Source organism: Antechinus flavipes, chromosome 4 (assembly GCF_016432865.1).
Source record: "Antechinus flavipes isolate AdamAnt ecotype Samford, QLD, Australia chromosome 4, AdamAnt_v2, whole genome shotgun sequence".
Classification (NCBI taxonomy): Eukaryota; Metazoa; Chordata; class Mammalia; order Dasyuromorphia; family Dasyuridae; genus Antechinus; species Antechinus flavipes.
In genome coordinates, this window is record NC_067401.1 from 478984476 (window position 1) to 479008863 (window position 24388).

General features: G+C 56.3%; 2 protein-coding genes across 4 annotated transcripts in view; both read right to left on the minus strand.

The window, feature by feature from the left end:
- RAD54L (RAD54 like) overlaps positions 1-10603 on the minus strand; it is a 20329-nt gene extending 9726 nt beyond the window's left edge. The window contains exons 1-6 of one of the 3 annotated variants that reach the window (XM_051999835.1): positions 9376-10603; positions 7960-8040; positions 7785-7865; positions 6180-6299; positions 2858-2918; positions 1645-1780 (exon numbers count right to left, since the gene is read on the minus strand). In XM_051999835.1, coding sequence (XP_051855795.1) covers positions 1645-1780; positions 2858-2918; positions 6180-6299; positions 7785-7865; positions 7960-7962 — 401 coding nt within the window. In that variant the 5' untranslated portion in view covers positions 7963-8040; positions 9376-10603. Of the gene's footprint in view, positions 1-1644; positions 1781-2857; positions 2919-6179; positions 6300-7784; positions 7866-7959; positions 8493-9296; positions 9338-9375 lie in introns of those variants that run through there. The other 2 variants (XM_051999836.1, XM_051999834.1) reach the window with 2 other exon arrangements.
- Positions 10604-10698: 95 nt separating this feature from the next.
- LURAP1 (leucine rich adaptor protein 1) lies at positions 10699-21166 on the minus strand. The gene is made up of 2 exons (XM_051999845.1): positions 20863-21166; positions 10699-16343 (listed from the first exon to the last, which is right to left on the minus strand). Exons 1-2 carry the CDS (start codon positions 21073-21075, stop codon positions 15822-15824), a joined length of 735 nt encoding a protein of 244 aa, XP_051855805.1. The 5' UTR covers positions 21076-21166; the 3' UTR covers positions 10699-15821.
- Positions 21167-24388: the final 3222 nt, after the last annotated feature.

A 24388-nucleotide genomic window follows, 5' to 3' on the forward strand; every position in this document is an offset into this window, starting at 1 on the left:
AGCAGCCCCAGGAAACCCGCTGCTGCCCCTCCCCCCCAGACACTGAGGGTCTTTTCTCCCAGAAATCGTCAAGGAAGGAGTTGGTTATTAAGCACCTACTGTGTGCCAGGCCCTGAACTAATCACTAGGAAATGAGAAAATGCCAGGTCGCTTTTGCCGGGTCTCCCGCGCTCTCCCGTCCCCAGCCACGCCCAGACCCCGGGTTGCTGCTGCCACCACTGCCCGGCGGACCCACTTCCTTGTGAGTGCCCCCAGCGGCCCACATCGCCCTTCCCAGAACCCCCATTCTGCTTCCTGTAACCGTGGGGGCCGCCCAGGGCTCTGTCCCGGGCCCTCTGCTCTCCACCTACATTCCACTTGGGGATCACCTCTATGCAGTGATCCCAAGACCTACTTATCAGGTCCCAATCTCTCCTGACCTCAGTTTCCCGCTGCCTGCTAGACGTCTCCAACTGGAAGACCCAGAGATAGCCGAACTCACCAGATCCCAAACTGAGCCCGTTGCCCTCCCTCCTCCCAACTTCCCTATGACTGGCAAGGGCACTACCACCCCCCAGCCCCAAAGCGAGCTGGTGCCTCCCACTCCTTACCCTCTCTTGCCTTCCTTCAAAGCCCCCGTTTCCACTTTTATAAAACTCTCTCCTCTGACAGCCTGACCCTAGTGCAGGCCCCGTCACCTCAAGCCTGGGATACGGCCGTGAGCCTCCCTGCCTCTGACCACCAGGGCCTTCCTCCTCCAGGTCATCCTCTACTCATCTACCAAAGTGATTGCCCCTAAACTTCAGGTCTGGCCTCCCACCGCCTCCCCTCTGCCGAGCACCCCCCGAGTCAGAGAAAATTCTCTGCTTGGCTCCCAAAGCCCTTTATCAGCTGGTCTCCTCCACCTTTCTTCTTCCAGCTCCCATCCCCCCACTCCCCTCCCCACACCCAGTGCCAATGAGCTCCAGGTTGCCCCCCCCCCCCCACCAGACTCCATCTCTAGACTCCGGGCACTTTCCCTGGCTCTCCCCCACACCAGGAATGCCCTCCCTCCTCATCACCCCCTTCTCCAGGAAGCCTTTCCCAACCCCCCCTAATTCTGGCGCCTTCTGGCTGGTACCTCCAGGGCATCCACTCTACAGCTTGTTTGTCCCCGGTTCTTTGTTATGGCTGCCTCCCCCCAAACTCGCCCCACTTCCCTCAATCACCCGTCTCAGCCCCCGGGGGCTCTCCCGAAACCCGCCTGCTGACAGGGACCCCGAGTTCTGCGCAGCCCCTTCCACCCAAACCCACCTCCTGGGGAGGGGTCCTTTCCGACTCCGGCCTCCCTGCTCCCAGCCCCTCCTCCACAGGCAAGCCTGAGGAAATGGTCGGTCTCCCCGAAGTCTCCTCGTCTCCCAGCTTTCTACCCCCACTTCTCTCACTGACACTCACACAGCCAACCTTGGAGGCCTTACTCGTCCCGTCCCCCGCTCTGGCCCCTCCCACTCACCAGTGGGACTCCCACAGCGCACCGCCCAGAACCAGACATAAAACTCCATCGGGGCCTCGGGAGAGAGCGGAGCCAGCCCGCCCAGAGCCCACAGAGTGGGGACCCCGGAGCCACCAATGGGGAGAGGCTGGGCCGGCCCTCCCACACGCTGCCCCGCCCCGCCTGTCACTCACCTGTCGAGCTTCAGCTGGTCATGGGCACTCAGAGGCGGCGGCTCATACAGAACCAGCGCGCCTTCCTCGAAGGGGTCGTGGAGGGCATGGCGGAGCCCCGCCCGCTTGATGCCCAAGGCCCGGAGGCCCAGAGGCCCTGTAAGCAATCACAGGCAAAGTCACCAGTGACAGGGAGGCTTTTTGGGGAGGGGGCAGCAGCTCCCCCCCCCCACACTCACTGGTGCTTCTCTTATTTCCCCAGGTTTGCACACACCCCTCCCCCATCACAGCAAAGAAAAACAGTCCCTCAAAGACACCAACGCAGGACTCAAAGTCTGTGCAGCCCCAGCCCCGCCTCTGGACAGAGGATGAGCAGGGGGGCCTGGTGGCCTCCTCTCGCTCCATAGGCCCTGCTTGGGCCACCAGGTTTCCCGTCTCTTGTTCCCACAAAATACGCTGCCCGATGGTGGGAAAGGGCCACGGAAGAAGGGCACCACGGCCTCCCGGGCCAGCAGGCGCCCTCAGGCGTGGCCCCCTCCCCCCACAGGCTCTGCCCAAGCCCCTCTCCCAGGCCAAGGGGGGCGCCACCTAGCCCTGAGGCAGGGGCGGGCCTAACTGTCCGGTGGATGCCCCGCCCCACGCTGGAGAAACTGGGCCCAGAAGTAACGGCAGGGAGTGAGCGCGGCTCTCCTCAGCCACAGCAGGGGCCTCTGGGAGGCGCTGGTGCTTCCTTCCGCCTGGGCACAGGTGTGGCCAATGGGCAGAAGGAACACGACTTCCATGATGTTCCATGGTTGGGAGCACTTTACATCAATGTCTCACTTCACCACCAGCCCTGGGCAGCAGTGATCATCCCCATTTCACAAATGAAGAAACTGAGGCCCAAGGACCTGGATTCGAGGGCCCCCTCTGGGATCCTCAGCATGTCTCCCACCCTCGAGGCCCCGCTTTTGTCTCCAGTAAGAGGAGAGCGCCTTGGCGCACCGTTCCCTGCAGGCGTCTCGTGGCTAATAAGTATCTGGGGCAGAACTTGGACCCAGATTTCCGTAAGCCCAACCCTCCTCTCCCTTTCCCGGATTCTTGCTCCCAAGGAGGAGGGAATAAATGCGCATCGCGGGGCGCCCGGAAGCAGGGACGCGCCCAGCTACGTAACCCTCCTGCAGCCAAGCTCAACGCGGCGACGCAGGGCAGGCCCCCGGCCTCGGCCACACGGGAGGGAGGCCCTGCCACGTACCTTGGTAATTGGGGATTGGGACTTTGAAGGGCTTCGACAAGATGCTCCGGATAAACGCCTCCTGGAGGGGAAGAGGACACAAGGCGCGTTAGCGGCTGCTCACAGCTCCCTCCTAGGGGGAGGGGGGGGGCAGGGAGGGCCTGGCACATTTGGCCAGAGCGGCAACCTCCAAACACCTGGAAAGCATACCAGCGAGCGACCTCCCAGAACACCCGGAAAGCGCACCGGCGAGCGACCTCCCAGAACACCCGGAAAGCGCACCGGCGAGCGACCTCCCAGAACACCCGGAAAGCACATCGGCGAGCGACCTCCCAGAACACCCGGAAAGCGCACCGGCGAGCGACCTCCCAGAACACCCGGAAAGCGCACCGGCGAGCGACCTCCCAGAACACCTGGAAAGCGCACCGACGAGTGACCTCCCAGAACACCAGGAAAGCGCATCGGCGAGCACAAGGGATTTGTTTCTCTCCCACGCAGGTCACAGGTGGGCGGACAAGTGCGGGGCAGAGCGGGGAAGCTGGTGGCCCGGGCACCTGTGTGACCTTCCTCTCTCTGCCTCAGCACCTTCATCTACAACATGGAGATGAGAGCAGCACCTGGCCCCTCCCAGGGCTGCTGCAAGGGCCGGAAGCATTTCACAATGAATGTGGGTCATTCGGGTCGCTCCAATCATCCTGATCCCCGACCCCTGGAGGGGAAAATGAGGACGGCGACCTGCCCAGCCCCCCTCACTTCAACCCAATTCACTTGCAGGTCACGTAGTCACTTCCCTGACGTCATGGACCCCTTCGAGAACGAAGGACAAACAACCACCACAGAGGGCCATGGGAGGGCCAGCTGGCACTGCTAACTTTAATACTCAACGAATTCCAGCGCAGCTTCTACCACCTCCCAGTCCCTGGCAGTCTCCCTCTCAGCCCTCTCTGCCCAAGGCCCGCAGGAGGCAGCAGAGAGCCCAGGCCTGGGGACGGCGGGCCCGCTGAGCCCTGGAAGGCACCACTGGGCTCAACACTGGGACACGGGCGGGGGGGGGGGGAAGAGGGGGAGTTGGGGGAGGGTGATGTGAGCTCTCACACCAGCAGAGGGCCCCCATTGTAGGGGAAGCAGTGGGTATCTGTGGAATTCCTGGATTGGTCTGGAATGGGGTTCCAAGCCTCTTCTAGGGGAGATGGGCACTGGCCATGGGCACCCCCGATTTCTTCTGCGGGAGACAGGTATCATCCGTCAGCTCCCCAGCTTCTTCTCTGGGAGATGCACATCATTCTTTGGGAGTTCTGTCTTCTGAAAGAGACGGGCACCATCCGTCAGCACTCTTAACTTCATCTGTGGGAGCTGGGCACGATCCACTGGCACCTCCAACCCCTTCTGCGGGAGCTGAGCACCATCCATCAGCACCCCAACCTCACTCTGGGAGATGGGAGCAGCGGTACCTCCCTCTTCTGCTGGAGATGGGCACTGGCCGCTGGCACACCTGAGGCAGAAAGGGTCCAACGAAAGGGGCTGCGGGGACGACTGGGCTCTCCGGTCAGACGGGGCCTTCCAAGCCTGGGCCGCAGCCATCACTCTCATGGCGCGCTCTCGGGGTGGGGGAACCCCCCCAATTTCACGGCAGGAAGCCCCGCCCCCGCCTCCACAATTCCCAGGCTCCTTCTAGACCTGTCCTACGGTAGCCCTGAAAGCCACGATCTTCCCATGTGCAAAATAGAACCAGAACATGGCTCTGACCTCTCACCCTGCTTCATTTTTTTTGATGGGGGTGATGGGAGGGAAAGACAACAGGATTTTGGAGAGAGAAGCAGACACCTTAAAGCCTCCACCTTGACCCCCCCCAAGTTCTCCGCTCCCAGTCAAGGACCCTCTGAGGGAAGACAAGCTGGGCAGGGGCTGGCCCCTAAACCTCCTTAGCCAGCGGCGCGGCAGCTTTAACCCGGATTCCCCGGCTGGCTCCGTGTCCAGCGGCCCCCGTTCCTGACAGGCTGGGCTCCAGAGCATCAATTACCACCTTTTGCCCCAAGACACAGATTTTTCACTGGGACCAGGTGGAGTCTCTCCAGGAGCGGCAGCTCCAAATGAGGGCTTGGCTCCGTGCCCATCCTGACCCCAGGGGTAATTACAATATTCAATGAAGCGGAGCCCGTGCGCCAGACGGTAATGGGGACGGTGGGAGCAGAAGCCCGGAGAGTGATTTTTAAGGAGAATGAAGGATGGGGCAGCGCGGTAATAGCAGCGAACCTCCTCTCGACTAGAGGGGAGCTCGCAACGGCAAAGTGAGCCCGCGTCCCCGAGGAATTGCCTCTTTGTGTGGCGGCCCTCCTTTGGGCAGCGGGCGCTGACTTTCATGAATTTCTAGTAAGCTAATGCATTTTAAACGGCCGCTGCAAAGTCATGAATATATTTCGCTAAAGAGATGGAAGGAGCGGGAGAGGCCCAGAGCTCGCTCTGAAATTAACATGATTGCCAAGATTATGAAGCGTGATTGGCGGGGGAGGGGGCGCCAGCCCGAGCCAAGGCAGAGGTGGGAAACGGCCAGTCTGGCGGAGCACAGGGGAGATCAGCCTGCAGAGTCCCGACCCTCGGTTTTCGGTACCCGCGCCCCACCCCTCATGTCCCGTGAGGAGCTTCTGGAGGACTGGCGAGGTCAGCCCGTGGCCCCCAGACAACGGAGGGCAGGAGGGAAGAGAGCCCGCGGAGGAGGGCCCGGGCAGGGTCTCTGGGGTGCAGGGGTTCGGAGGGGCCGGTGAGCCAGGAGTGCCAGACTCCTCAGGTACGGTCCTGGGCGGCCAGAAGGAGGAGGAAGTAGGAACCTCCCACGAGAGAGACGGAGAGCCAGGGGTGGAGGAGCAAGGACCCGGGGCCGGGGGCAGGGAGATGACGGGCCGGGTCATGAGCGCGCTGTGGCAGCAGGAGCCCGGGGCGGCTGGCGTGACAGCAGAGGGGGGGGGCTAAAGAGGCCTGGGAGGTGACAGAACCGGGACCAAGAGTCCAGGACTAACCTGAGGGAGGAGAGAGCTCGGGACCCTGGGCTGGGCTCCCACAGTCCCCCTCTCAGGCCAAGCGCTCGGGCCGGGGCTCGGGAGCCCCCGTGGGTCACAAGGAAAATGCCGGCACAGGTCAGATCGCTGCCAGCCGGGGGCTCCAGGGCGGGACCTCCAAGGCCCACGAGCAGCCACTCATTCGCACTGTGCCCAATCAGCTGGAAACAGCTCCCGGGGGCTACGTTATGGAAGCCGCAGCCCCTGCCCACCTCCCACACACATGCCCGGGGGCGCACGCACCCCCCCTCCCCAAGGCCCAGTCAGAGCCCCCTCCCCAAATGACTTACATGCTGGCTGCTGTCCAGGCAGAGCGGCCGATTAGTTAGCTGAGTCAGGGGCTTCCGAAAGGGTGACAGGAAACAGTCCCGGCCACTCGCCTCGCCGCCCGATCTCCGCTTCTTGGGAGTCTAGAGAGGGAATCAAGGCCTGTCGGTGGCTGTGCCACGGAAGGGAGGCTCTGAGGGTGGCGCATGCTTGGAGCCCCCTGCAGGCGGGGAGAGTCACAGCAGGCCCTGGGCCTCGCCAGCCTGGGCTCTGCCAGGGCCGAGACAGCAGCGTTAACAAGGCCTAGACTAGAAAGTCCGAGCAAAGGGCCTCAGTTCTAGGCCTCCCCAATTCTCTGCCCTTCTGAGGAGGCCCACGGTGGCCGTCCCTCCCTCCAGGCTCTGGGGTCTATGAATCTTGTGTTCCCCTGGGGCCTGCCCTCCCCCTCCCATCCTTTCAGAGCCCTCCTCCCCTCCCCCTCCATTTTCTATATTCCCCTCCCCCACCTTTCTGAGCCTTCCTCCCCCTCGGCCAGCCAGTTGCCACGTTTGCCTTTTCCGCAGCTCCATCTCTCAGGTCCCACCCCCTGTGGTCAGGCCCTCGTCAGCTGGCACCCAGATCAGCCCCCTGAGGGCCTCAGGTCTCTCCACACCATCCTTCAGTCAGCCACAAGTGATTTCCCCGCAATGCAGGGCTGACCGTGACACCCCCTACTCAATCAACTTCGAGGTCAAAAGTAAAACTCTGCGTTTGGCACTAAAGCCCCTCCCCACCAAACTCCCCTCTCCGGGTCCTTACAGCTGCCTCCCTGACCCGGCCTTGGATTGGGGGGCGCAGAGCGCCGGGCTCCAGGACAAGACCCTGCACTCCCGGCTCCGGGCACTCCCTGGGGCCTCCGGCTCCCTTCAAGTCTTCATCAAAATCCTCCCCTTCACAGGAAGCCCTTTTCACTCCTCTCAATTCCAGGGCCTTCCCTCCAGGCAGGCGCCCTCTCCCCACAGGCTTCCAATTTATCCTGGGGTTTCTGTCGGACTCTTCCTGACCCTCTTGGGGGTTTTCTTGGCAAACCCTGCAGTGTTTGGCCACTCCTTCTCCAGCTCGTCTGGCAGAGAAGGAAACCGAGGCACACGGGGGAAGGGCCTTGCCAGGGCTCTGTGCACCCAGCACCCCCCGCGATCCCTATTTGTTTCTCTGCAGTTGCTTACATGGGGTCTCCCCCATTAGACGGGAGCTCCTGGAGAGGAGGGGGCTGCCTTCTGCCTCCATTTGCATCCCCAGGCCCAGCACCTGGCATATGGGAGGCGCTTAATAAACATTTACCAACTGCCTGAGAGCCAGTTCTTCCTCCGCCACCACAAGGCCTTTCAGAACCACACAATCTCCCGACTCCAGGCATTTTCCCGGGCAGTGCCCACTCCCTCCTCCTCCCGGCTTCTCCAGCTGCAGCCCCCCCTCAGCGAGGCGCCCCTCCTCCTGCTAGCAGCCTGACCCTCAGGGCCCCCTCTGTGACCTCAGACTCCGGCTGCTTACAGCAGGTTGGCCCCAGGCGTTTCCCCACTACAAGGAGAGCCCCTTGAGGGCAGGCCCAGGGCCCAGGGGGCCCGGGACACAGCTGGTCTGGGTCTCACCTCCGGGCTCCAGTCCTCTTCATCAGAGGCGCTGCCCGCTGACTTCCTCTTGGCGAGCTGGCTCGGAGCCAGGCTCCTCCTCTGCAAGAAGAAAGGGACAGGCTCCACCAGGGCCCCAGCCGCAGGGCAAGGCCCCAAGGCGCCCAAGGAAGCCGGGGCCACGATCCACACTCACCATCCCGACTCCAAGGGGGGGACCTTCAGGTCCCCATGGATCTGACAGCCTCGCGGAGTCTCGGGGCCGGGAGGGCGGGTCCTGCAAGAAGGGATGACGATGGCGGATGGCAGGGGCCCGAGCCATAGGAGATGCCCGGGCCGGCAGACGCGGAGAAGGAAGGGCGCCGACGGGAAAGAATCCCCAGCTCCGGGGGCAGCAGCCCCCCGAGAGCAACGAGGACAGGCGCCCAGGGCTCACGTTCGGGGGTGAGCGCTCAGAAATTACCCCGGCCAAACGCTTGGTCAGAGGCTCTCCCACAGCCCGCGGGGAGGGCTCGGTACCGGAGGCCCAGCCCTAGGGACCTGCCCAAGCTAACACTGAAGGCCAGACCCGAACTCCAGGGCTCTTGGGCAGCTGCTGGGGCTGGGGGCAGCCGGGGCCGTCCTCTCCCCGCTCCCGGCTCCGCACCCACATTCTCAGGGCTATTTCTGGGGTCCTCAGCCCTCTCCTGACCTCAAGCCTCTGCCTCCTGGGAATCTCAGGCAGGATGTCCTGAAGACGCCTCAGACCCAGACCCAGGCCCAAGCTAACGGCATCCCCCCTGTGACAGCCCCTCCCCGCCCCATTACTACCCTCAGGCCTTCTGGGCTCTCTCATGTCCAGGCCTGGCCCCCTCTCCCGCTGCCCCCAGCCGGGGCAGACCCGCCAGGAGCTGTTGGGGGATGGGCGCATGGGGGGAGCCCTGCCACCCTGAATCCCCCCACATCTGATCCTCCTCCTTCAGCCACCAAAGTGATTTTCCTAAAGCTCTGGGCCGATCCCATCACCTCCTGGGATCATCCCATCACCGCCAAGAGAAAAGACAAAAGTGCTGCGATTGGGCATTCAAAGCTCCTCCCCAGCCCAGCCCCGCGCCTCTAAGCTCGGGGACCCTTCGCTGGCTGCCCGCCTGGGACTCCCTGGCGCTTCGATGCGGCCTGGCCCACAGGAGGTGCTTAACCAGGGCTTGCGGACTGCCAGCCACCGACCCTCGGCGCTGAGCCACCTCTGGGGGCTGTCGGGCCCTGTCCCTCTCCGGGCCTCAGTTTCCCCGGCGGTCAAGGCCAAGTCTTGGTGACTTCTGAGGTCCCCCTCCCAACGGGGGCCTACGGCCGCGGTCCCACGCCCTCCCTTCCCTCCAGGGCCTCCGGTTCACTCTCGGTAATAAGCTCCCGCAGCCTGCTTTCGGTCCCGGTCCCGGTCCCGGTCTTAGTCCAGGCCGGGTCTCAGTCCCGATCCGCTCCCAGCCCCGGATCCGGCCCCGGGGTCACCCCGACCCGCATTTCCAGCCCTCAGCTCCCGCACACCCCAGTTACCGCTTCTCACATCCCGCATCACCCGCCGGAGCACGAATTCCCGCCCCCAACGATCCCGGCCAATCGGGTGGCGGCTTACCCAGCGCGGCTATCCATTGGCTACGTCTCTGGCAAGCGTCATTGGATGGGGGCGGGGCCGAAGGCTCGTTGGGCGCGAGCGAGATGAAGGAGGAGCCAATACGCAGGCGCAGGTGGTTGTGGCTATAATCTGGCCCTCGGGAGAGGCTGGGTTTTTTCATTATGAAGGCGTCCTTGCAGAAAGGCTTACTCGCCGGCGGGCTCACGTAGGCCTGGGTACGCTCGTTGCTGCCAGTTCGCGCCACAGACGGGACAGAAAACAGGCCTCCTTCCTTTCCATTCCCTTCTGTCTTGTATCCCTGCCAGCCATTACGGGATCCAGAGAAACAATCCGGTCCCGGGAGGGGGCTTGGGTTCTAGCCCTTCTCTAACGCGTCCCGCCTGTGGGGTCCTGGACAAGCCACCTGGCCTGCCTGTAAATGAGATTGGACTCTGTGGTCTCCAAAGCTCCTTACCCTTCCGGACCCGGAGAGCGTGCCAGAGCTCCCAGAAACTAAGGACAGCTGCAGTCTGCTTGGCTGGGGAGGGGGAGGGGAGCGTCTCCACCCGAGTCTGTCCTTCCGTCCCGTTGTATAGGTATCTCTAGGAAGTAGATAAGCCTTTAGGACTGCCGGGAGGCTTGGAGAAGACCGGCGTGCTGGTAGTTCTGAGCCCGGCCCTATTTATTCTCTTGGACGCCACAGCTGTTCAGTCCAGCAAAATGCAGCCAAGACTGCTGGTTTGGGAGTTAGAGCACCTGTTCTTCCACTTCCACCTTATGACCTTAAGTAATTCATATTTCTCTTTGCCTCCGTTTCCATATATATTGAGTCAAAATTTCCTATAAATGAAGTATGGTCCTTCCAGCTATTCATCTATTATTCTTATTTATATATTGTCATTTTCTGGACCAAGGGATTAAAGACTGGAACAAAATCAAAGATTTCCAAAGATTTTGATATATGGTTTTTAAAAAATAGATTTGTGTTGATAGGTTTTGTTGATAGGGAGCTGTATCACTCCTTTCCCCTTCTCAGAGAGACATCCCTCATAACTTGTTTTTTAAAGATAAAGAAGAAAAATAAAACAGGAGTCTAGGAGACTAGAAAAATATTCAGTTGAAATCATGACTGTGAATATGAATTAGACGGACCTGTCTATAAAACAGAAGAGAACAGCAAAATGGATTAGAAAACATCATCTAACAATGTTTACAAGAAATTCACTTGAAATAAATATTTACACAGAATTGAAATAAGGGACTAAAGCAAATATATTATTGTGCTGCAAAACTCAGAAAAACAGGGGTAGCAATCATAATTTCAAACAAAGAATAGCCTTAAAATAATCAGAGAAACTATATTTTATTGGAAGATGCTATATGAATGAATGAATGACTTCAATGAATTATTCAGTTCAATGAATTGTTTAAATACTTAGCATGTATACAATGACTGGAATATCATCTAAAAGGGAAAGGGAAAGCTAAGCAAGTTACAAGAAGAAATAAGAGAATGAAACTTCAACACTGGGAGATCACAGTGTATCCCTTTCAGAACTAGACAAAACTGATTATCTGACAGTGCATATAATGTTCTATACTCATGGAACCTCTTCAGAGCATTAGGGGGACGTGTCATCTAATATCTCTTCTTTAAACTTGCTTTTTATAATTTCACAACATTCATTTCAATAGTTTTATGGTTGTTCTTACATTTATAGTTATAGTTATTGCATATATTGTATTCCTAGCATTGCTTGCTTTACATTTATCAGTTCATGTAAGTTTTTCCACACTCCTGTTCCTTTATTTCTTACAGAACAATAACATTCCATTATGTTCATGTGCCAGTTTCTTTAGTTGCCAATATATGGGCATCTATTTTATTTCCAATCCCCCCCCCCTTTTTTTTGCTAAGGCAATTGGAATTAAGTGACTTGCCCAGGTCTCACAGCTAGAAAGTATTAAGTGTCTGAGACCAGATTTGAACTCAGGTCCTCCCAATTTCGGGGCTAGTGCTTTATTCATTGTACCACCTAGCTGCCCCTGAATTCTACTAAAGTATTACTATATTTTGGTGCACATGGAACCTTTTTTTTTTGTCAGTTACTTCCCTGATCCATATGCCTAGCAGAGGAATCTCTAAGTCAGTGCCTGGATATTTTAGTTACTTTCCTTGAATAATTTCAATTTGCTTTGCAGAATAGTTGTACCAAGTTATGGCTCCTCCAGCAGACCATCAGTGTGCTAGTCTTCACAATTTCTCCAAAATCATTATCTTTTATCATCTTTCCACAATTTTCTGAATGTGAAGGGTTATTTGGATTTTCATTGCTCTGGGGATTAGTGATCTGAGCAGTCTTTCAGTGGTTGTTGATAGTTTGCAATTTTGTCTTTTGAGAACTGTTCTCATCTTTGCTGGGGATCAATACCTTAAATATTAAATCTTATGGGGTTTTTCTCAGTCTCCAGCCCTTTTCTCTCTGCTGTATGTGGCAGTCTTATTCAGAGTGCTCTCTCCTAAGTTTTCATGGCATTATTCTTTTTGGTCCTCTTCCAGCTCCATCCAGCACTCTGTTCATCATACACTTAATTGCCTGTCTACAGGTCATCTTATTTAAGTCTTCTGGGAATCCTGTGAAGTAGGTGCTATTGCTATTCTCTTTTTAGAAATGAGAAAACCAAATAAGAAAGAAGTGAATGATTTGGCCAAAGTTACACAGCTAGTGAGTGTCTGCGGCAAAATTCGAACTCATTTCTTTCTGATTCTAAGTCTAGCCCTAAACACACCTCATTTCAGTCTCTCCCTTGAGCTCCAGGACTATATCACCAACTCCCTACTGAACAGCCTAGCAGGGGTCCTCAAACTTTTTAAAGAGGGAGCCAGTTCACTGTCCTCAGACTGTTGGAGGGTCGGACTATAGTAAAAACAAAAACTTTGTTTTGTGGGCCTTTAAATAAACTTCATAGCCCTGGGTGAGGGGGATAAAAGTCCTCATCTGCTGCATATGGCCCCAGGCCATAATTTGAGGACCCCTGGCCTTGAGAGATCTCAAAATCAACATATTATATTCAAAACAGAATTCACTACTTCTTCCCACTCCCTGAAACTCACCCCTTGGGAGCAGCCAGATGGTGCAGTGTGGCGTCAGGAGGATCCGAATTTGACCCCAGACACTTTCTAGTTGTGTGATCCTGAACAAGTCACTTAACCCCACTGACTGCAAAAATAAGAAATGGGAACAGAAACTCAACCTTCTACTAACCATCCAGGGCACTACCATCCCCCAGGGTCAGACCCTCAGCATTACTGCCTTACTCCCCCATCCAATCAGTTGCTAAATCTATTCCTTATCCCTTCACATATTACATGTTCTATGGATGCTAGAAATATAGTGAACAGTTAATAACTAATAAGCACCTACTATGTGCCAGACATAATGGAAAGAAAGTCCTCGTCCACAGGGATCTTACAGTCCAATAGGGGCAGACAACACAAACAAAAAGCAGAAAAGGTGGGGGAGGTGCCAAGGAGTTTCTCACTGCATTTTAAAAATATTTTGAAAAGGAGTCAAGAGGCTTCACCAGACTACGCCAGGGGAACATAGGTTCGACATGGACAAAGTGAAAAGCTTCTGCCCTAAAGAAAAGTTCACTACCTGTTGGGTGGGGGAGGGGAGGCAATAAGAATTAAGGGGAAGCAGGGACAGTGAATGAAACAAACAGGAGATGCAGAGGGACTGAAATGAGAGTGGGGGGAGGACTCAGGGACTCTGCTGGGCAGGGCAAGCTTTGGGGTTAATGAGATGCTGGGACGGTGGCAAGGTCCAGAGGGGAGAGGACTCCTGGCCTGGGAAAGGAAGTTTCAAGTTCCTTGAAGGGATCTCACCAAGTGGTCCCGTAACGTTCCTTAGGGGAGGGGGCTCCTGAATTGCTCAGGGTCACCCAGCTAATAAATGTCTGAGGCAAGATTTGAACTCAGGTCCTGGAAGCTCATCGCCTTTTGAGGAAGCGCATTCCACTCCACAGATGGCCAGAATTGGTCATTTTTTTCTTAGTTGTGCCTCTCATAACTTCTCCACCTGGATTTGGGGCCAAGTAGAACAAGGCCGATCCTTCAGATATTTGAAGGCAACAATCCAGTCACTCCACCTGCTCCACCCTGTTCCCCTCTCCTCTAGGGGGGCTGAATGTCCTCAGTACTCTCTTATATGGCCTGGTTTCCAGTTCCTCATCTTCCTGACTTCATGCCTCTCTTGAGGCTGGACTCAAATGGGGAACAGTTTAAGGAGGGGGGAAAGGAAACTGAATGATGGAGAGGTGGGAGATGGCCGAGTCAGGAGTTGGCGGGGAGGGATGTGACAAACTGTCTTCCAGTTTGATGCTGATGCTCAGGAAGGATAGCAGAGAGTGGCTGCCCTAGTGGCCTGGCTGGGCACCAGTGGGAGCAGTGGTCACTGCCCTGGCGGCCTGGCTGGGCCCCAGTGGGAGCAGTGATCAATGCCCTGGTGGCCTGGCTGGGCCCTAGTGGGAGCAGTGATCACCACCCTGGCGGCCTGGCTGGGCCCCAGTGGGAGCAGTGGTCACTGCCCTGGCGGCCTGGCTGGGCCCCAGTGGGAGCAGCAGTGGAGTTCAGAACCCAGGAGAGGAGAAATCCCCTGCCAGTCATACCAGGGTAGGCAAGTGAGGGGAAAGGTTAAGCTCTTGTGCAAGTGCTTGCCATAGTTAATCTCCTTTGATCCTCCCAACAGCCCTGGGTGGTAGGTGCGATGATTATATTTTACAGGGAAGGAAACTGAGGCAGGAGTGAAAAGACTTGCCCAGGCTCACCAAGCTAATCGGTATCTGAGGCTGAATTTGCACTCTATCCACTGGCCCACCAGCTGCCTCTGATGACTGGCTGTCAGGATGTCTCCTATGTGCTGAGGCTCTGGAGTCTGTCGGGCTTTATGGGAGCTGAGTTTATGGCAGGGCAGTCTCCTTTATTCTCTCCCCCATCTATCATGAAGACAAGTTGATTTGTCTGGGCCACTTCCCCTTTCCACAGTGACAACTCCACTCAGAATTAGCCTCATTTGCTATCATAGAAGGAAAGGGAGAGGGGATCTAGGCTGAATGCTGGCTTTGGCTTCTCCCCCTGCCTTAGTTTACCTTTTGCCAAGCCACTACGGGAAATTTATGGACAGAGGCTCTTTCTCCAATCTGTGGTGCCCTCCCAGACATCCCACCATTCTGAGAGGGGCCTAGAGTTCTTCACTGTTAGACAGAGACAAATGGACACACAAATCAGAGACAAAGACACACACAAATCAGAGAATAAAAAACAAGAGACATGTGTTAAATGGACCAGAATCACAGAGATAAAGACACCCCATGAGCCTCAGCTTTGAGAAAGTAGACAAATAATCTTCAACTTGGCAGCCGAGACAAAGGGAGACAGAGTTGGAGGCGCACAGAAGACAGACAGGGCAGTGGGCAGCTGGTGCCATGTGGGCAGAACAGGCTCAGCCAACAATGGACTTTATTGAAACTGAGTATTGTGGGCCTTCCTCCCTCCCCCCTCTCCTCAAATAACCTTACCCTCTCTCCCCCCCAACTCTGAGGCTCAAGACCTATGGCACTGAGACTAGACTGAGATCAAGGGTCATGAATTGGCAACAATTGGGGTATGGGGTGGCGGGAGAAGCAGCTCAGGTACATCCCAGCCTGGACCACTGGGGCAGAGTTCTGTACCTCTGCCCCACCCTCAGCAGAGAGCAAGGGGAATACTAGCGCAGGTTCTTTCCCAACACTGGGGAGGTGGAGACCAACAGGAAAGGACACTGACAGGAAATCTCCAGGGAGCCCATGGCAAGGAGGGGTCTGTCACTCCCAAGAAAGGCCAAGGAGAAGCCTGACCACTAGGAGGTGATGCTGACCCAGTAGGTCTCCCGATCCTGAGTCAGTGGGAAGAAGTAGCTCCCAGGTGGTGGGTTTGGGGCCTCCCACCTCATCCACAGACTGTGATGCTATCCCTGATGCAGGGAAGAGGTGAGTTGCCACCCAGAAATCTAGGTGACTTTGTAGGGAATGGGGAGGAGCTTCCACCCCGACTCCTCCCACCGCCATCTCACGGCCAGAGGAGGCTGGCTTGGAAGGGTGGGCAATGCTACCCCTTCTCTGATGTCCATCCCACCAGCCTCTCCGAAATCGGGCAGGGCCTTCACTAGGCCAAGGTTGCCATCTGGCTGTCTTCCCAAAGGAGGGACACAGGACATAGAGACAGCCTCTTGCAAAGGAAGAGTTGGGGAGAGCGGGGCTGGCCTGAGGAACATCGTGGAGTCTAGTTCTCCTTATCTTTCCCTAAGTCTTCAGATTTTCCATTGAAATTTAAAGCCAAAAGGAATCTCTGAACCCATGCCGTCTCCCCAGTCGGAGAATGAGAGGAAGGGGACGGGCTCGGGGGAGATGAGAGGCCTGTGGGGCTGCTACAAGAACGTCACGTCGTCCTGGCACTGTCCCCAGTACCAGTGGGCCCCGTAGCCGAGGCCAGTCCTGGCATCCTCAGGGACCTCCTCTCCAGGAGGCTTCCGCCCCAACCTGGCCCCCGACACCGAGTCGGCCTCTGTCCAGGGCCTCTCCTCCGAGGGAGACGCCTTTGCCCAGGCCGCGCTAGGCGGGGGATGCCGGGGGCCGGCCTCCGAGAGCCCCTCATCATCGGGCTCAGCCCCTGAGGCCAGCGTGTCCAGGTAGCTGCCGATGGAGACGCTGTCCAGCCGGTCTACGGCTGTGGTGCTGGTGGGGGTGGGGTCAGGCAGGCTCTCCCAGCTGCCCCGGTGGGAGCAGGCCCCCGGACTGCCCCCCGTCAGGCTGTACTGGCTGCTGGTGAGGCTGCTGCAGCGGCTAGCCAGGGTACCCCGCTCCTCCAGCAGCCAGCGCACCGCCTCGATGCCCTCGTTCACCGTGACCAGCTGCTGCAGGATCTTCACGTCGGTGGCTCGAAGGTAAGCCTGGAGAGAGAGGGAGAGGAGGAGGGCTGCAGGCCGAGTCCGGGCAGGGGGGCACAGGCCAGTCCTTAACAGTAAAGGCTGCCCAGTGGGGCAGGTCAGGAAACAGCCCCAATTCTGGAGCCCGGAGTCATAAGCTAGCCACTTCTACACACTCATACACCCACTTAGAAACACACACACACACACTCACACTCAGAAACACACACACACTCACACACACATTCACACTCAGAAACACACACACTCAAACACACTCACACTCACATACTCACACTCACAATCACTCAGAAACACACACACTCACAATCACACTCAGATACACACACACACTCACACTCAGAAACACACACTCACACACACACTCACTCAGAAACACATTCACACACACACTCACAATCACATACACACACACACAATCACACACTCACAATCACACTCACATACACACTCAGAAACACACACACTCACACACTCATAATCATACTCAGAAACACTCACAATCACACTCACACACACACTCAGAACCACACACACACACACACACACACACACACAGATTTAGTTTTCTCATCTGCCAAATGATGGTTCTCGGGCTTAGGAATTCTTCCTGCCAAGCAGCCCCTGTTGGCCTTTTGGGGACTTCTCCCCCACGGTACCTGGAGCCCAGCAGGGTCAGGCTGACCTGTTTCATAGGGCAGCCCTTCAAATATCTGAAGACAGTTGTGACACACAAATGGCTGATGCTGGTTCTAGAGGAGGGATGATGAACTATCCTCTAACCCTGCTCTTGGCAGACCCTCAGACACCCACTTTCACACCCGCTGCTGGGTCAGATCACCATGCAATTCATGGGTCCGGGAAGTCTAGGGAAATTTGTGTGTCCTCTGGGTTAAGGCTGGATTGGGGGCAGGGCCCCGGGAGTCACAACTGACATCTCCAGGAGGACTGGATGTGTGAGGGGCGAAGGCCGGGAGGCTGAGCCTCTCATGAGGACAGCGAGGCTCTCCACGTCTGGCCTTGGGAGACCCCTGGTGACTGGGCAGGGGCTGAGTGGGCTGATGGGGGGCAGGAGGAGGCAGCCGAAGGGTTCCCCAGCTTGGATATGACCCCTGTAGAATATAATAGGGATGGGGCAGAGAGAATGACTCCCCAACAGTCCAGTTGTCAAGTCAGTGAGAAGTTGCGGCAAAGACCAAGAGGTCGGGGGGGGGGGGCACCAATGAGGAGAAGAGGGAAAGGCAAGAAGACTGGCCAGACCGCCAAGGAGGAAAGGCCAGCAGGAGGGCTCCCCAGACTTCAGGAGGGGCGGGGAAAGGCAAGATGGGATCCCTGTGGGAGGCACTGCCAGGGTCTGGGCTTCTGAGTAAAGCTATTTGAGTTAGAAGCTCCAAGGACGTCCCAGAAGTCTGTCCTCCACCCCGGCATGGGCGGTGTCCAAGGCCGGCTGGCTGGGAGGAGGCAGCGTGGGGTCCATTCCCCTAGTGTCCCCGAGACCAGAATGGCTGCCTGAAACGGGGACAACATGCTACAGATCAGGGGAGAGTGGGGGGATGCTGAGGGGCAGATGCAAGCTGTTCTCTCCTCCTGGCCAGAGGGAGCCAAGAACACAGGGAAGTTCCCCTTGTGGTGCCCCAAGACCACTGGATGTGACTCTAGGGCTAAACGAGAGGCCTCCAGTCTCAGGAGGGCCAAGCCTGGAGCTAGGGGGACGGTACCAAGAGCCAAATTTCTGGTGGCCAGAAGGAACATCACCACCCCAAAAAGGAATGGGCTGCCTAGGAAGGTGCCGAGCTCCCAAACAGCCACAGGGCTAAAAGAGAAAGGATTCTGGTGCAAACTTTGGGAAGAGGGCATGGGATGGGGGCTCCGGTCCCGCGTCCCCCTACAACATGCACAGTGTTTCTTGAATCCTGGGCCGGCCAGCTGCCCAGGTTCTGCCCCAAATGGGGAGCCATACAGATAGGCCAGGTAGGGTCAGGGTGACAGAGAACACTTTGTTGTGGTTAATCAGTGGTGTGTGACCCATTTGGTGTTTTCTTAATAAAGACACAGAGCGCTTTGCCATTTCCTTCTCCGGCTCATTTTACAGATGAGGAAACTGAGGCCGCCTGCATTATTTTAATGACTTGCCCAGGGTCACCGGCTAGGAAATGTCTAAGGTCAGATTTGAACTCCCAAAGATGAGATTTCCTGACGTCACTGCACCACCTAGTGGCCAGAGAGAGAACACAGCCTCTATAGAGTTCTAAAATCAGGCCCCTCAGCCCCACCTGAGCGGAAGACTAGGTATGAATATGGATGGCTGCGGGGATGAAGGTGGAGAGTGACATCACCCTCCGGGTCCCACGGGAAAAAGCAGGGACTCTGCTTCCTGGCTCCCAACCCCCCCAACTCCCACTGGGGGGCATTTGGGGATTCTCAGAGAACGTGGAAAGCCCAAAGAAAGCTGGGAATTCACTGAGTTTGATCCGCGTTCTACAGGGCAGGATGCTCAAGGTCACCCCCACCGCCAGGGCTGGAATATTCCCGGGTGGGGGCAGGAGCAGGAGGGCTTCTGAGGAGAGGGGGAGGAATAGGAATGCCCCCTCCCCTCCCACCCCTCCCTGGCCCATGAAGAGGTCACTTCGGCAGCAGCATCCGGCCTCTTGGTCAGGAAGGCAGGAAAAGGAGGGTCCTGTGCCAGCCCATCTTGGGGGGGACAGCTGGGTTGGCAGATGGAGGTACCGAAGGGCAGAGCCATCCTCCCTTCCCCCACACAGGTTTTGGGGAGGTAATCGGGAGCCTTAAAGGGCCAGTGCTCCAAAGTCACCGTCTCCAGACTGGAAGGGCCCTGACAAGGGCAGATAATCAGGCTCCTTAGACCCGAACTCACCGCCAAGAAGGGGCAGAGTGGAATACGGAGCCTGTACCATCCACTCCCAGAATAATGGCCATTGAAAGGGCCTGACTATTCTCCCACCGCAGGGGCAAGGAGACGGTCAGATGCAGAATGTCTGGGTCTCAACCAGCTGGGTCCCTGGGAAGCCAGACTGGGGGTCTGGGGAGAAACAAGCAGGCATCCTCGTGGGGGATAGCCCTTCCCCGAACTCTACCTTGTCTGAACCCTCCCCTTTAACTGATACAGGGAGAAGTCAGAAAGCGTTAACACTGAAGGGGAAACAGCCTCCGACAAGTTTCTTTAGGGCTCAGTTTCCCCATCTGTGAAGTGGGCTAACAAGTGACCCTCGGAGGGATGCAGGGAGAAGCGCTTTGTAAACTTTTCTACAGAAATGGGGCTGCAGCTATGACTAAGTCCCCAGGCCATCCTGGGCCCGGCGAGTTCACTCCAGGCAGCCGGCTGAGGTTCGGCTTCCCACCTCCCGAGTGGAAAGTCCCGGGCGCCAGAAGAGGCCGGTCTTCCGTGCATTTGGCTTTGCGGGAGGCTGGGGATTAATGGGCTTCTCTAAAGGCGCTGAGCCGGCCGGCGGAGAGCTCCCTTCTCCCCCTAGGCCGGGCCGGCTCAGCCCGGATCCCTCCGAAGAGACTCCAGGGTCCCGCGACGGCCACCAGGAGGCAGTACAAGCAATCATCCCCGAAGGTTTCACCGGCCTCCCCACTATCTCGCCGCCTTCCCTCTAAGTTACTGAGGAAACTGCCCTCCTGGAGAGTTGCAGGGATTTGCCCAAGGTCAGGCAGTGGGCGAGCGGCCGCCCCGGCCTCCCATCCGCCGCCCCGCTCCCCCTGCCTGTTTCTCACTGAGACCCTGGGCCGCGGAGGCGGCTCTCCGGCTAAGTCAGGGAGCCCCGGCTTTCAGCAGAGCCCGGAGTGGGGCTGCGGGAGTCTGGGCACCCTCTGCCCACCCCGAACCCGCACCCACGGGGGAGGGCGGCGCCGGCAGATGGCCGCACCTCCTCACCTAACGCGGGGGTCCCAGGAACAGGAGGCCGCCCGGGCTGGGAAGCGGACGCCTGGAGAGACGGGAGGTGGCCATCCCGGCGGCCACGGCGGCTTCCCGGGAGCCCTGGGTCTGGTGCGAGCCGCCCCCCCCTTCAATCCTTTGCACAGAAGAGCCCGGGTCCCGCTGAGGGGTCTTGTCCAGGGTCCCACAACCTGCTGCCGGCTGGCATTTCCATCCGGGCCAAGGGCAGCGGGGGTGTCGGCCCCAGAGCCGGATCGGGGCGGGCGTCTGGGGCGTGAGACAGATCCCAACATCCCCCTCGGAAAGGGAAAGCCTGACCTTTTATCCTGGAATCGGACGGGGGAAAAACGGGCGACGGAAAAGGCTCCGGCACGTCTTTTCCTCGCCCCGGGGCGGAGGCTGGCCCAGACTCGGATTTACAAGCCCGCAAAGCCCTTCCTCAAGTTCGGCGCACACCTGGCCCGGCTTTGAGTCTGGGGACGGCGGGTGGGGGTGGGGGGATCCGGCCGGAGCATTATTTAACCGTTGGGGGCGCAGAAACGGCGGGGTGGGGGGTGGGGAGCGAAGACCAGGCTCAAGTCCGAGCGTGGGGACGGGGCACAGGAGGGGAGACTCACTCACCAGCTCCAGCCTGAGCGCCGTGACCTTGTCGCCCAGACCGAGGCCGGGGCCGGGGCCATGGCCGGCTTCGGTTCCTCGGGGAAGCGGCAGCAGCGCAGAGACCGGCTCTCCCTCGCCCCGCAAACTGCGGAGCAGCCCCTCGGGCGTCTTCCGCCCCACCTTGCCTTCCACGTCCCGCAGATCGGGCGCCGAGCACTCCGGGGTCCCCTCCATGCAGGGGCAGGAGGGGCCCAAGATGCTTCGCTTCCCCCGCCCCCTGCCCCTCCGGGGCGGGGCCACCCGGACGCCTCGTTCCCACCCTCCTCCTGGCTCCCCCCTGTCGCCGAGTGGAGCTGGATCCCGGAGCCCAGGGGAGGTCTGGAAGTGAGGGGCGGGGCCTGAGGAGCGGCGCGGGAGCGCTCCACATTCCCAGCCGCCCTCGGGCAGGCGCCGAACCTCGCCTGGAACTGCCAGCGCGGGCCAGGTGCGGGGGCGGGCCCGCCCGCTCGGAGGATCTCCGAGCCCGGCTCAGCCCTGCGCAGTTCCTTTACACGCTGGTGCCCTTCCCCCGGGCCACGAAGGCTGCAGACTTGGAGTCGGGAGCCCTGGGTGCAAATTCTGCCCCGGACAGGAGCCAGCAGCATCCCCGGCAAATCCCTTTCATTGGATCCTCACAACCACCCAAGCGATGTTAGTATCCCCATTTTACAGTTGGGAAAACTGACGCAAACAGCAGTTAAGTGACTTGTCCAGGGTCACACAGCTAAGGCCAAATTTGAACTCAGGTCTTCCAGATTCAAAGCAAGAAAAGCTAGTACCACCTAGCTTACCTCAGTGCAGCTAACGATCATTTTGGGGCCCTCACTGTTCTAAAGGCACAGTTCTGAGAAGAGAAGAGGGGCGAGTAGAAAAGGAAAGACAGATGATCTACACCTGTAGCAATGTCTCCTCTTGGTGACAGGCAGGGCATGCGCTGGAGAAACGCCAGAGTTTATTCTAGCTCTGACTTTCTCTGTTCTAAGGCCCCTCCCAGCCCTAGCAACCACACCAACCCAGGCTCTAATCTGTGGGGTCAGAGTTGAACAAAGCAGGAGAGATGAAGGGGAGTCGGGACACAAACAAAAGTTTCATTCCAAATTGAGGAAAACCGTTTGCAAGCGAGGACACATGGGCCAGACTCCCTCTCCTGGCTGGGGGACCCCCATCCCTGGTGGGGGCTTTAAAGTCGGATACCTATGGCTCCACAGTGACCTGTGGCCTACGCAGGGAGGGTACCAGTAACCACCAACGAGGCTGACTTACAGCAGGTCTTACTGACTAGGACACAGGGGTGACAGGTGCTTGCCCAGACCCAGAGACCACCTGATGGGGGATTCGGGGATTTCCCCGGGGCTGAGCTTTTTAGAGCGTGAGCACAAATGATTGTTATATCAAGCTCAGAGAACAGCTCGCTTGCTGAACCTTAGCCCTGGAAAACAGGGTGTGTCCTAATAGCCCCATTTCCCCTTTGGGCCAAAGAGAGAGTTACTGAAAGAACCCCCACTGTTATGGCCAAAAAGGAGATGCAGGTATTAGCCGGGACGCCATGAGATATTGCCCGGTTTCCCGAGGGGACCCATTGGGTAAGTGTGTCCCTGATATCATTGCTAGCCAGTATTTGCATATAAGCAGCAAGTAAGGGGAGGGTGGAGAATACAGAGGGAGAAAAATGTGCTTGAATCAGGACCTTGTGGTTAGACACGTAACAAAAAGGAAGAGGGAAGAAAAAACTAGGACAGCATACTCAGCTCTTGTTTCTCATTTGGGGACAACTGTCTCATCTAGAGGTTGGCCGTTCCGCGAGGTCCCTGGAGGGTTCTGTCATCATCCGCTCAAGAGCAGGGGCTTTCTTCAGAGGATGCAGGAGTCTCTAGCCACAAGTTTGGCAGCTGTGGGAGTGATGAAAATGACCAGGTAGGGGTCCTTAGGGAAGCCTCCTTGCATCATTGTTTGAATCTGAATTTCTGGTTAGCGTAACATAGGCCCTTAGTGAAGAGTCTGTAAACAATATATAAAGATGATCCAGTTTCCCAGTTACACGGGGCTAGTTTCAAGCAATGCAATAAAATTTTTCCCACAGTTCCCACAATTGCATAATTTTGTTAAGTCAAGTACAGATCGCACCACTTAGAGGTCTCACCGTGGACTAATTCTGAGAAGGAAGATTTACATGTCACCAAGGTAATCAAGAAACCAAACTTCTTGAAAGAAAGGATCAAAGCAATATACAGTGGTTATTACCAATATTAACATCAAATCTCTTCCTGTCCTAGTATCCTATTGTCAATATCCACTTAATCAGCACATTTTGAGTCCCAGATGTCACCTATCTGGTCCCTAGATACCTTGGACAATAGGCTATATTCAGTACAGCTCTAAAGGAGGCTCTGCTTCTGAACTTCAAGGTTTCTAGATAATTATTACTTAAAATATTTTAATAGAACCATTTAAATTTGGTTCTCCCATTGTGAACCGATTCAACCATTCTGGAGAGGAGTTTGGAACTAGGCCCAAAGAGCTCTCAAACTACATATCCCCTTTGATCCAGCATGCTTCTACTAGGCCTGTCTCCCAAAGAGATCATAAAAAAGGGAAAGGGGCACACATGTACAAAAATATTTGTAGCAGCCCTTGTTGTAGTGGCAAAGAAACTGGAAAATGAATGGATGCCCATCAATTGGAGAATGGATGAGTAAATTGTGGTATATGAATGTTATGGAATATTATTGTTCTGTAAGAAATGACCGGCAGGATGAATACAGAGAGGCTTGGAGAGACTTACATGAACTGATGCTGAGTGAAACGAGCAGAACCAGGAGATCATTGTATACCTCAACAACGATATTGTTTGAGGATGTATTCTGATGGAAGTGGATCTCTTCGACAAAGAGACCTAACTCAGTTTCAATTGATCAAAGATGGACAGAAGCAGCTACACCCAAAGAAAGAACACTGGGAAATGAATGTAAACTGCTTGCATTTTTGTTTTTCTTCCCGGGTTATTTTTACCTTCTGAATCCAATTCTCCCTGTGCAACAAGAGAACTGTTCAGTTCTGCAAACATATATTGTATCTAGGATATGCTGTAACCTATTTAACATGTATAGGACTGCTTGCCATCTGGGGGAGGGAGTGGAGGGAGGGAAGGGAAAAATCGGAACAAAAGAGAGTGCAAGGGATAATGTTGTAAAAAATTACCCTGGCATGGGTTCTGTCAATAAAAAGTTATTTTTCAAAAATTATTTTTCCTTTTTGATCTGATATTTCTTGTGCAACATGATCTTTGGAGAAATACGTATAGAAGAATTGCATATATTTAACATGTATTGGATTACTTGCCCTCTAGAGAGGAGAGGGGAGGAGGATGGAGAGAAAAAATTTGGAATACAAGGTTTTGCAAGGGTGAATGTTGAAACTTATCCATGCATATGTTTTGAAAATAAAAAGCTTTAATAAATAAATAATAAATAAATTTGGTTCTCTAATTTTGAAAATTCAGAAAACTTCT

What these genes read in the sequence shown, in the direction of transcription:
- LURAP1 (XM_051999845.1), bottom strand. Translation starts at nt 21,075, where the DNA reads ATGGAGGGGACCCCGGAGTGCTCGGCGCCCGATCTGCGGGACGTGGAA. An exon ending in CGGCGCTCAGGCTGGAGCTG is followed by an intron (nt 16,344 to 20,862) that starts GTGAGTGAGTCT and finishes CTCTCTCTCCAG; the next exon opens with GCTTACCTTCGAGCCACCGA.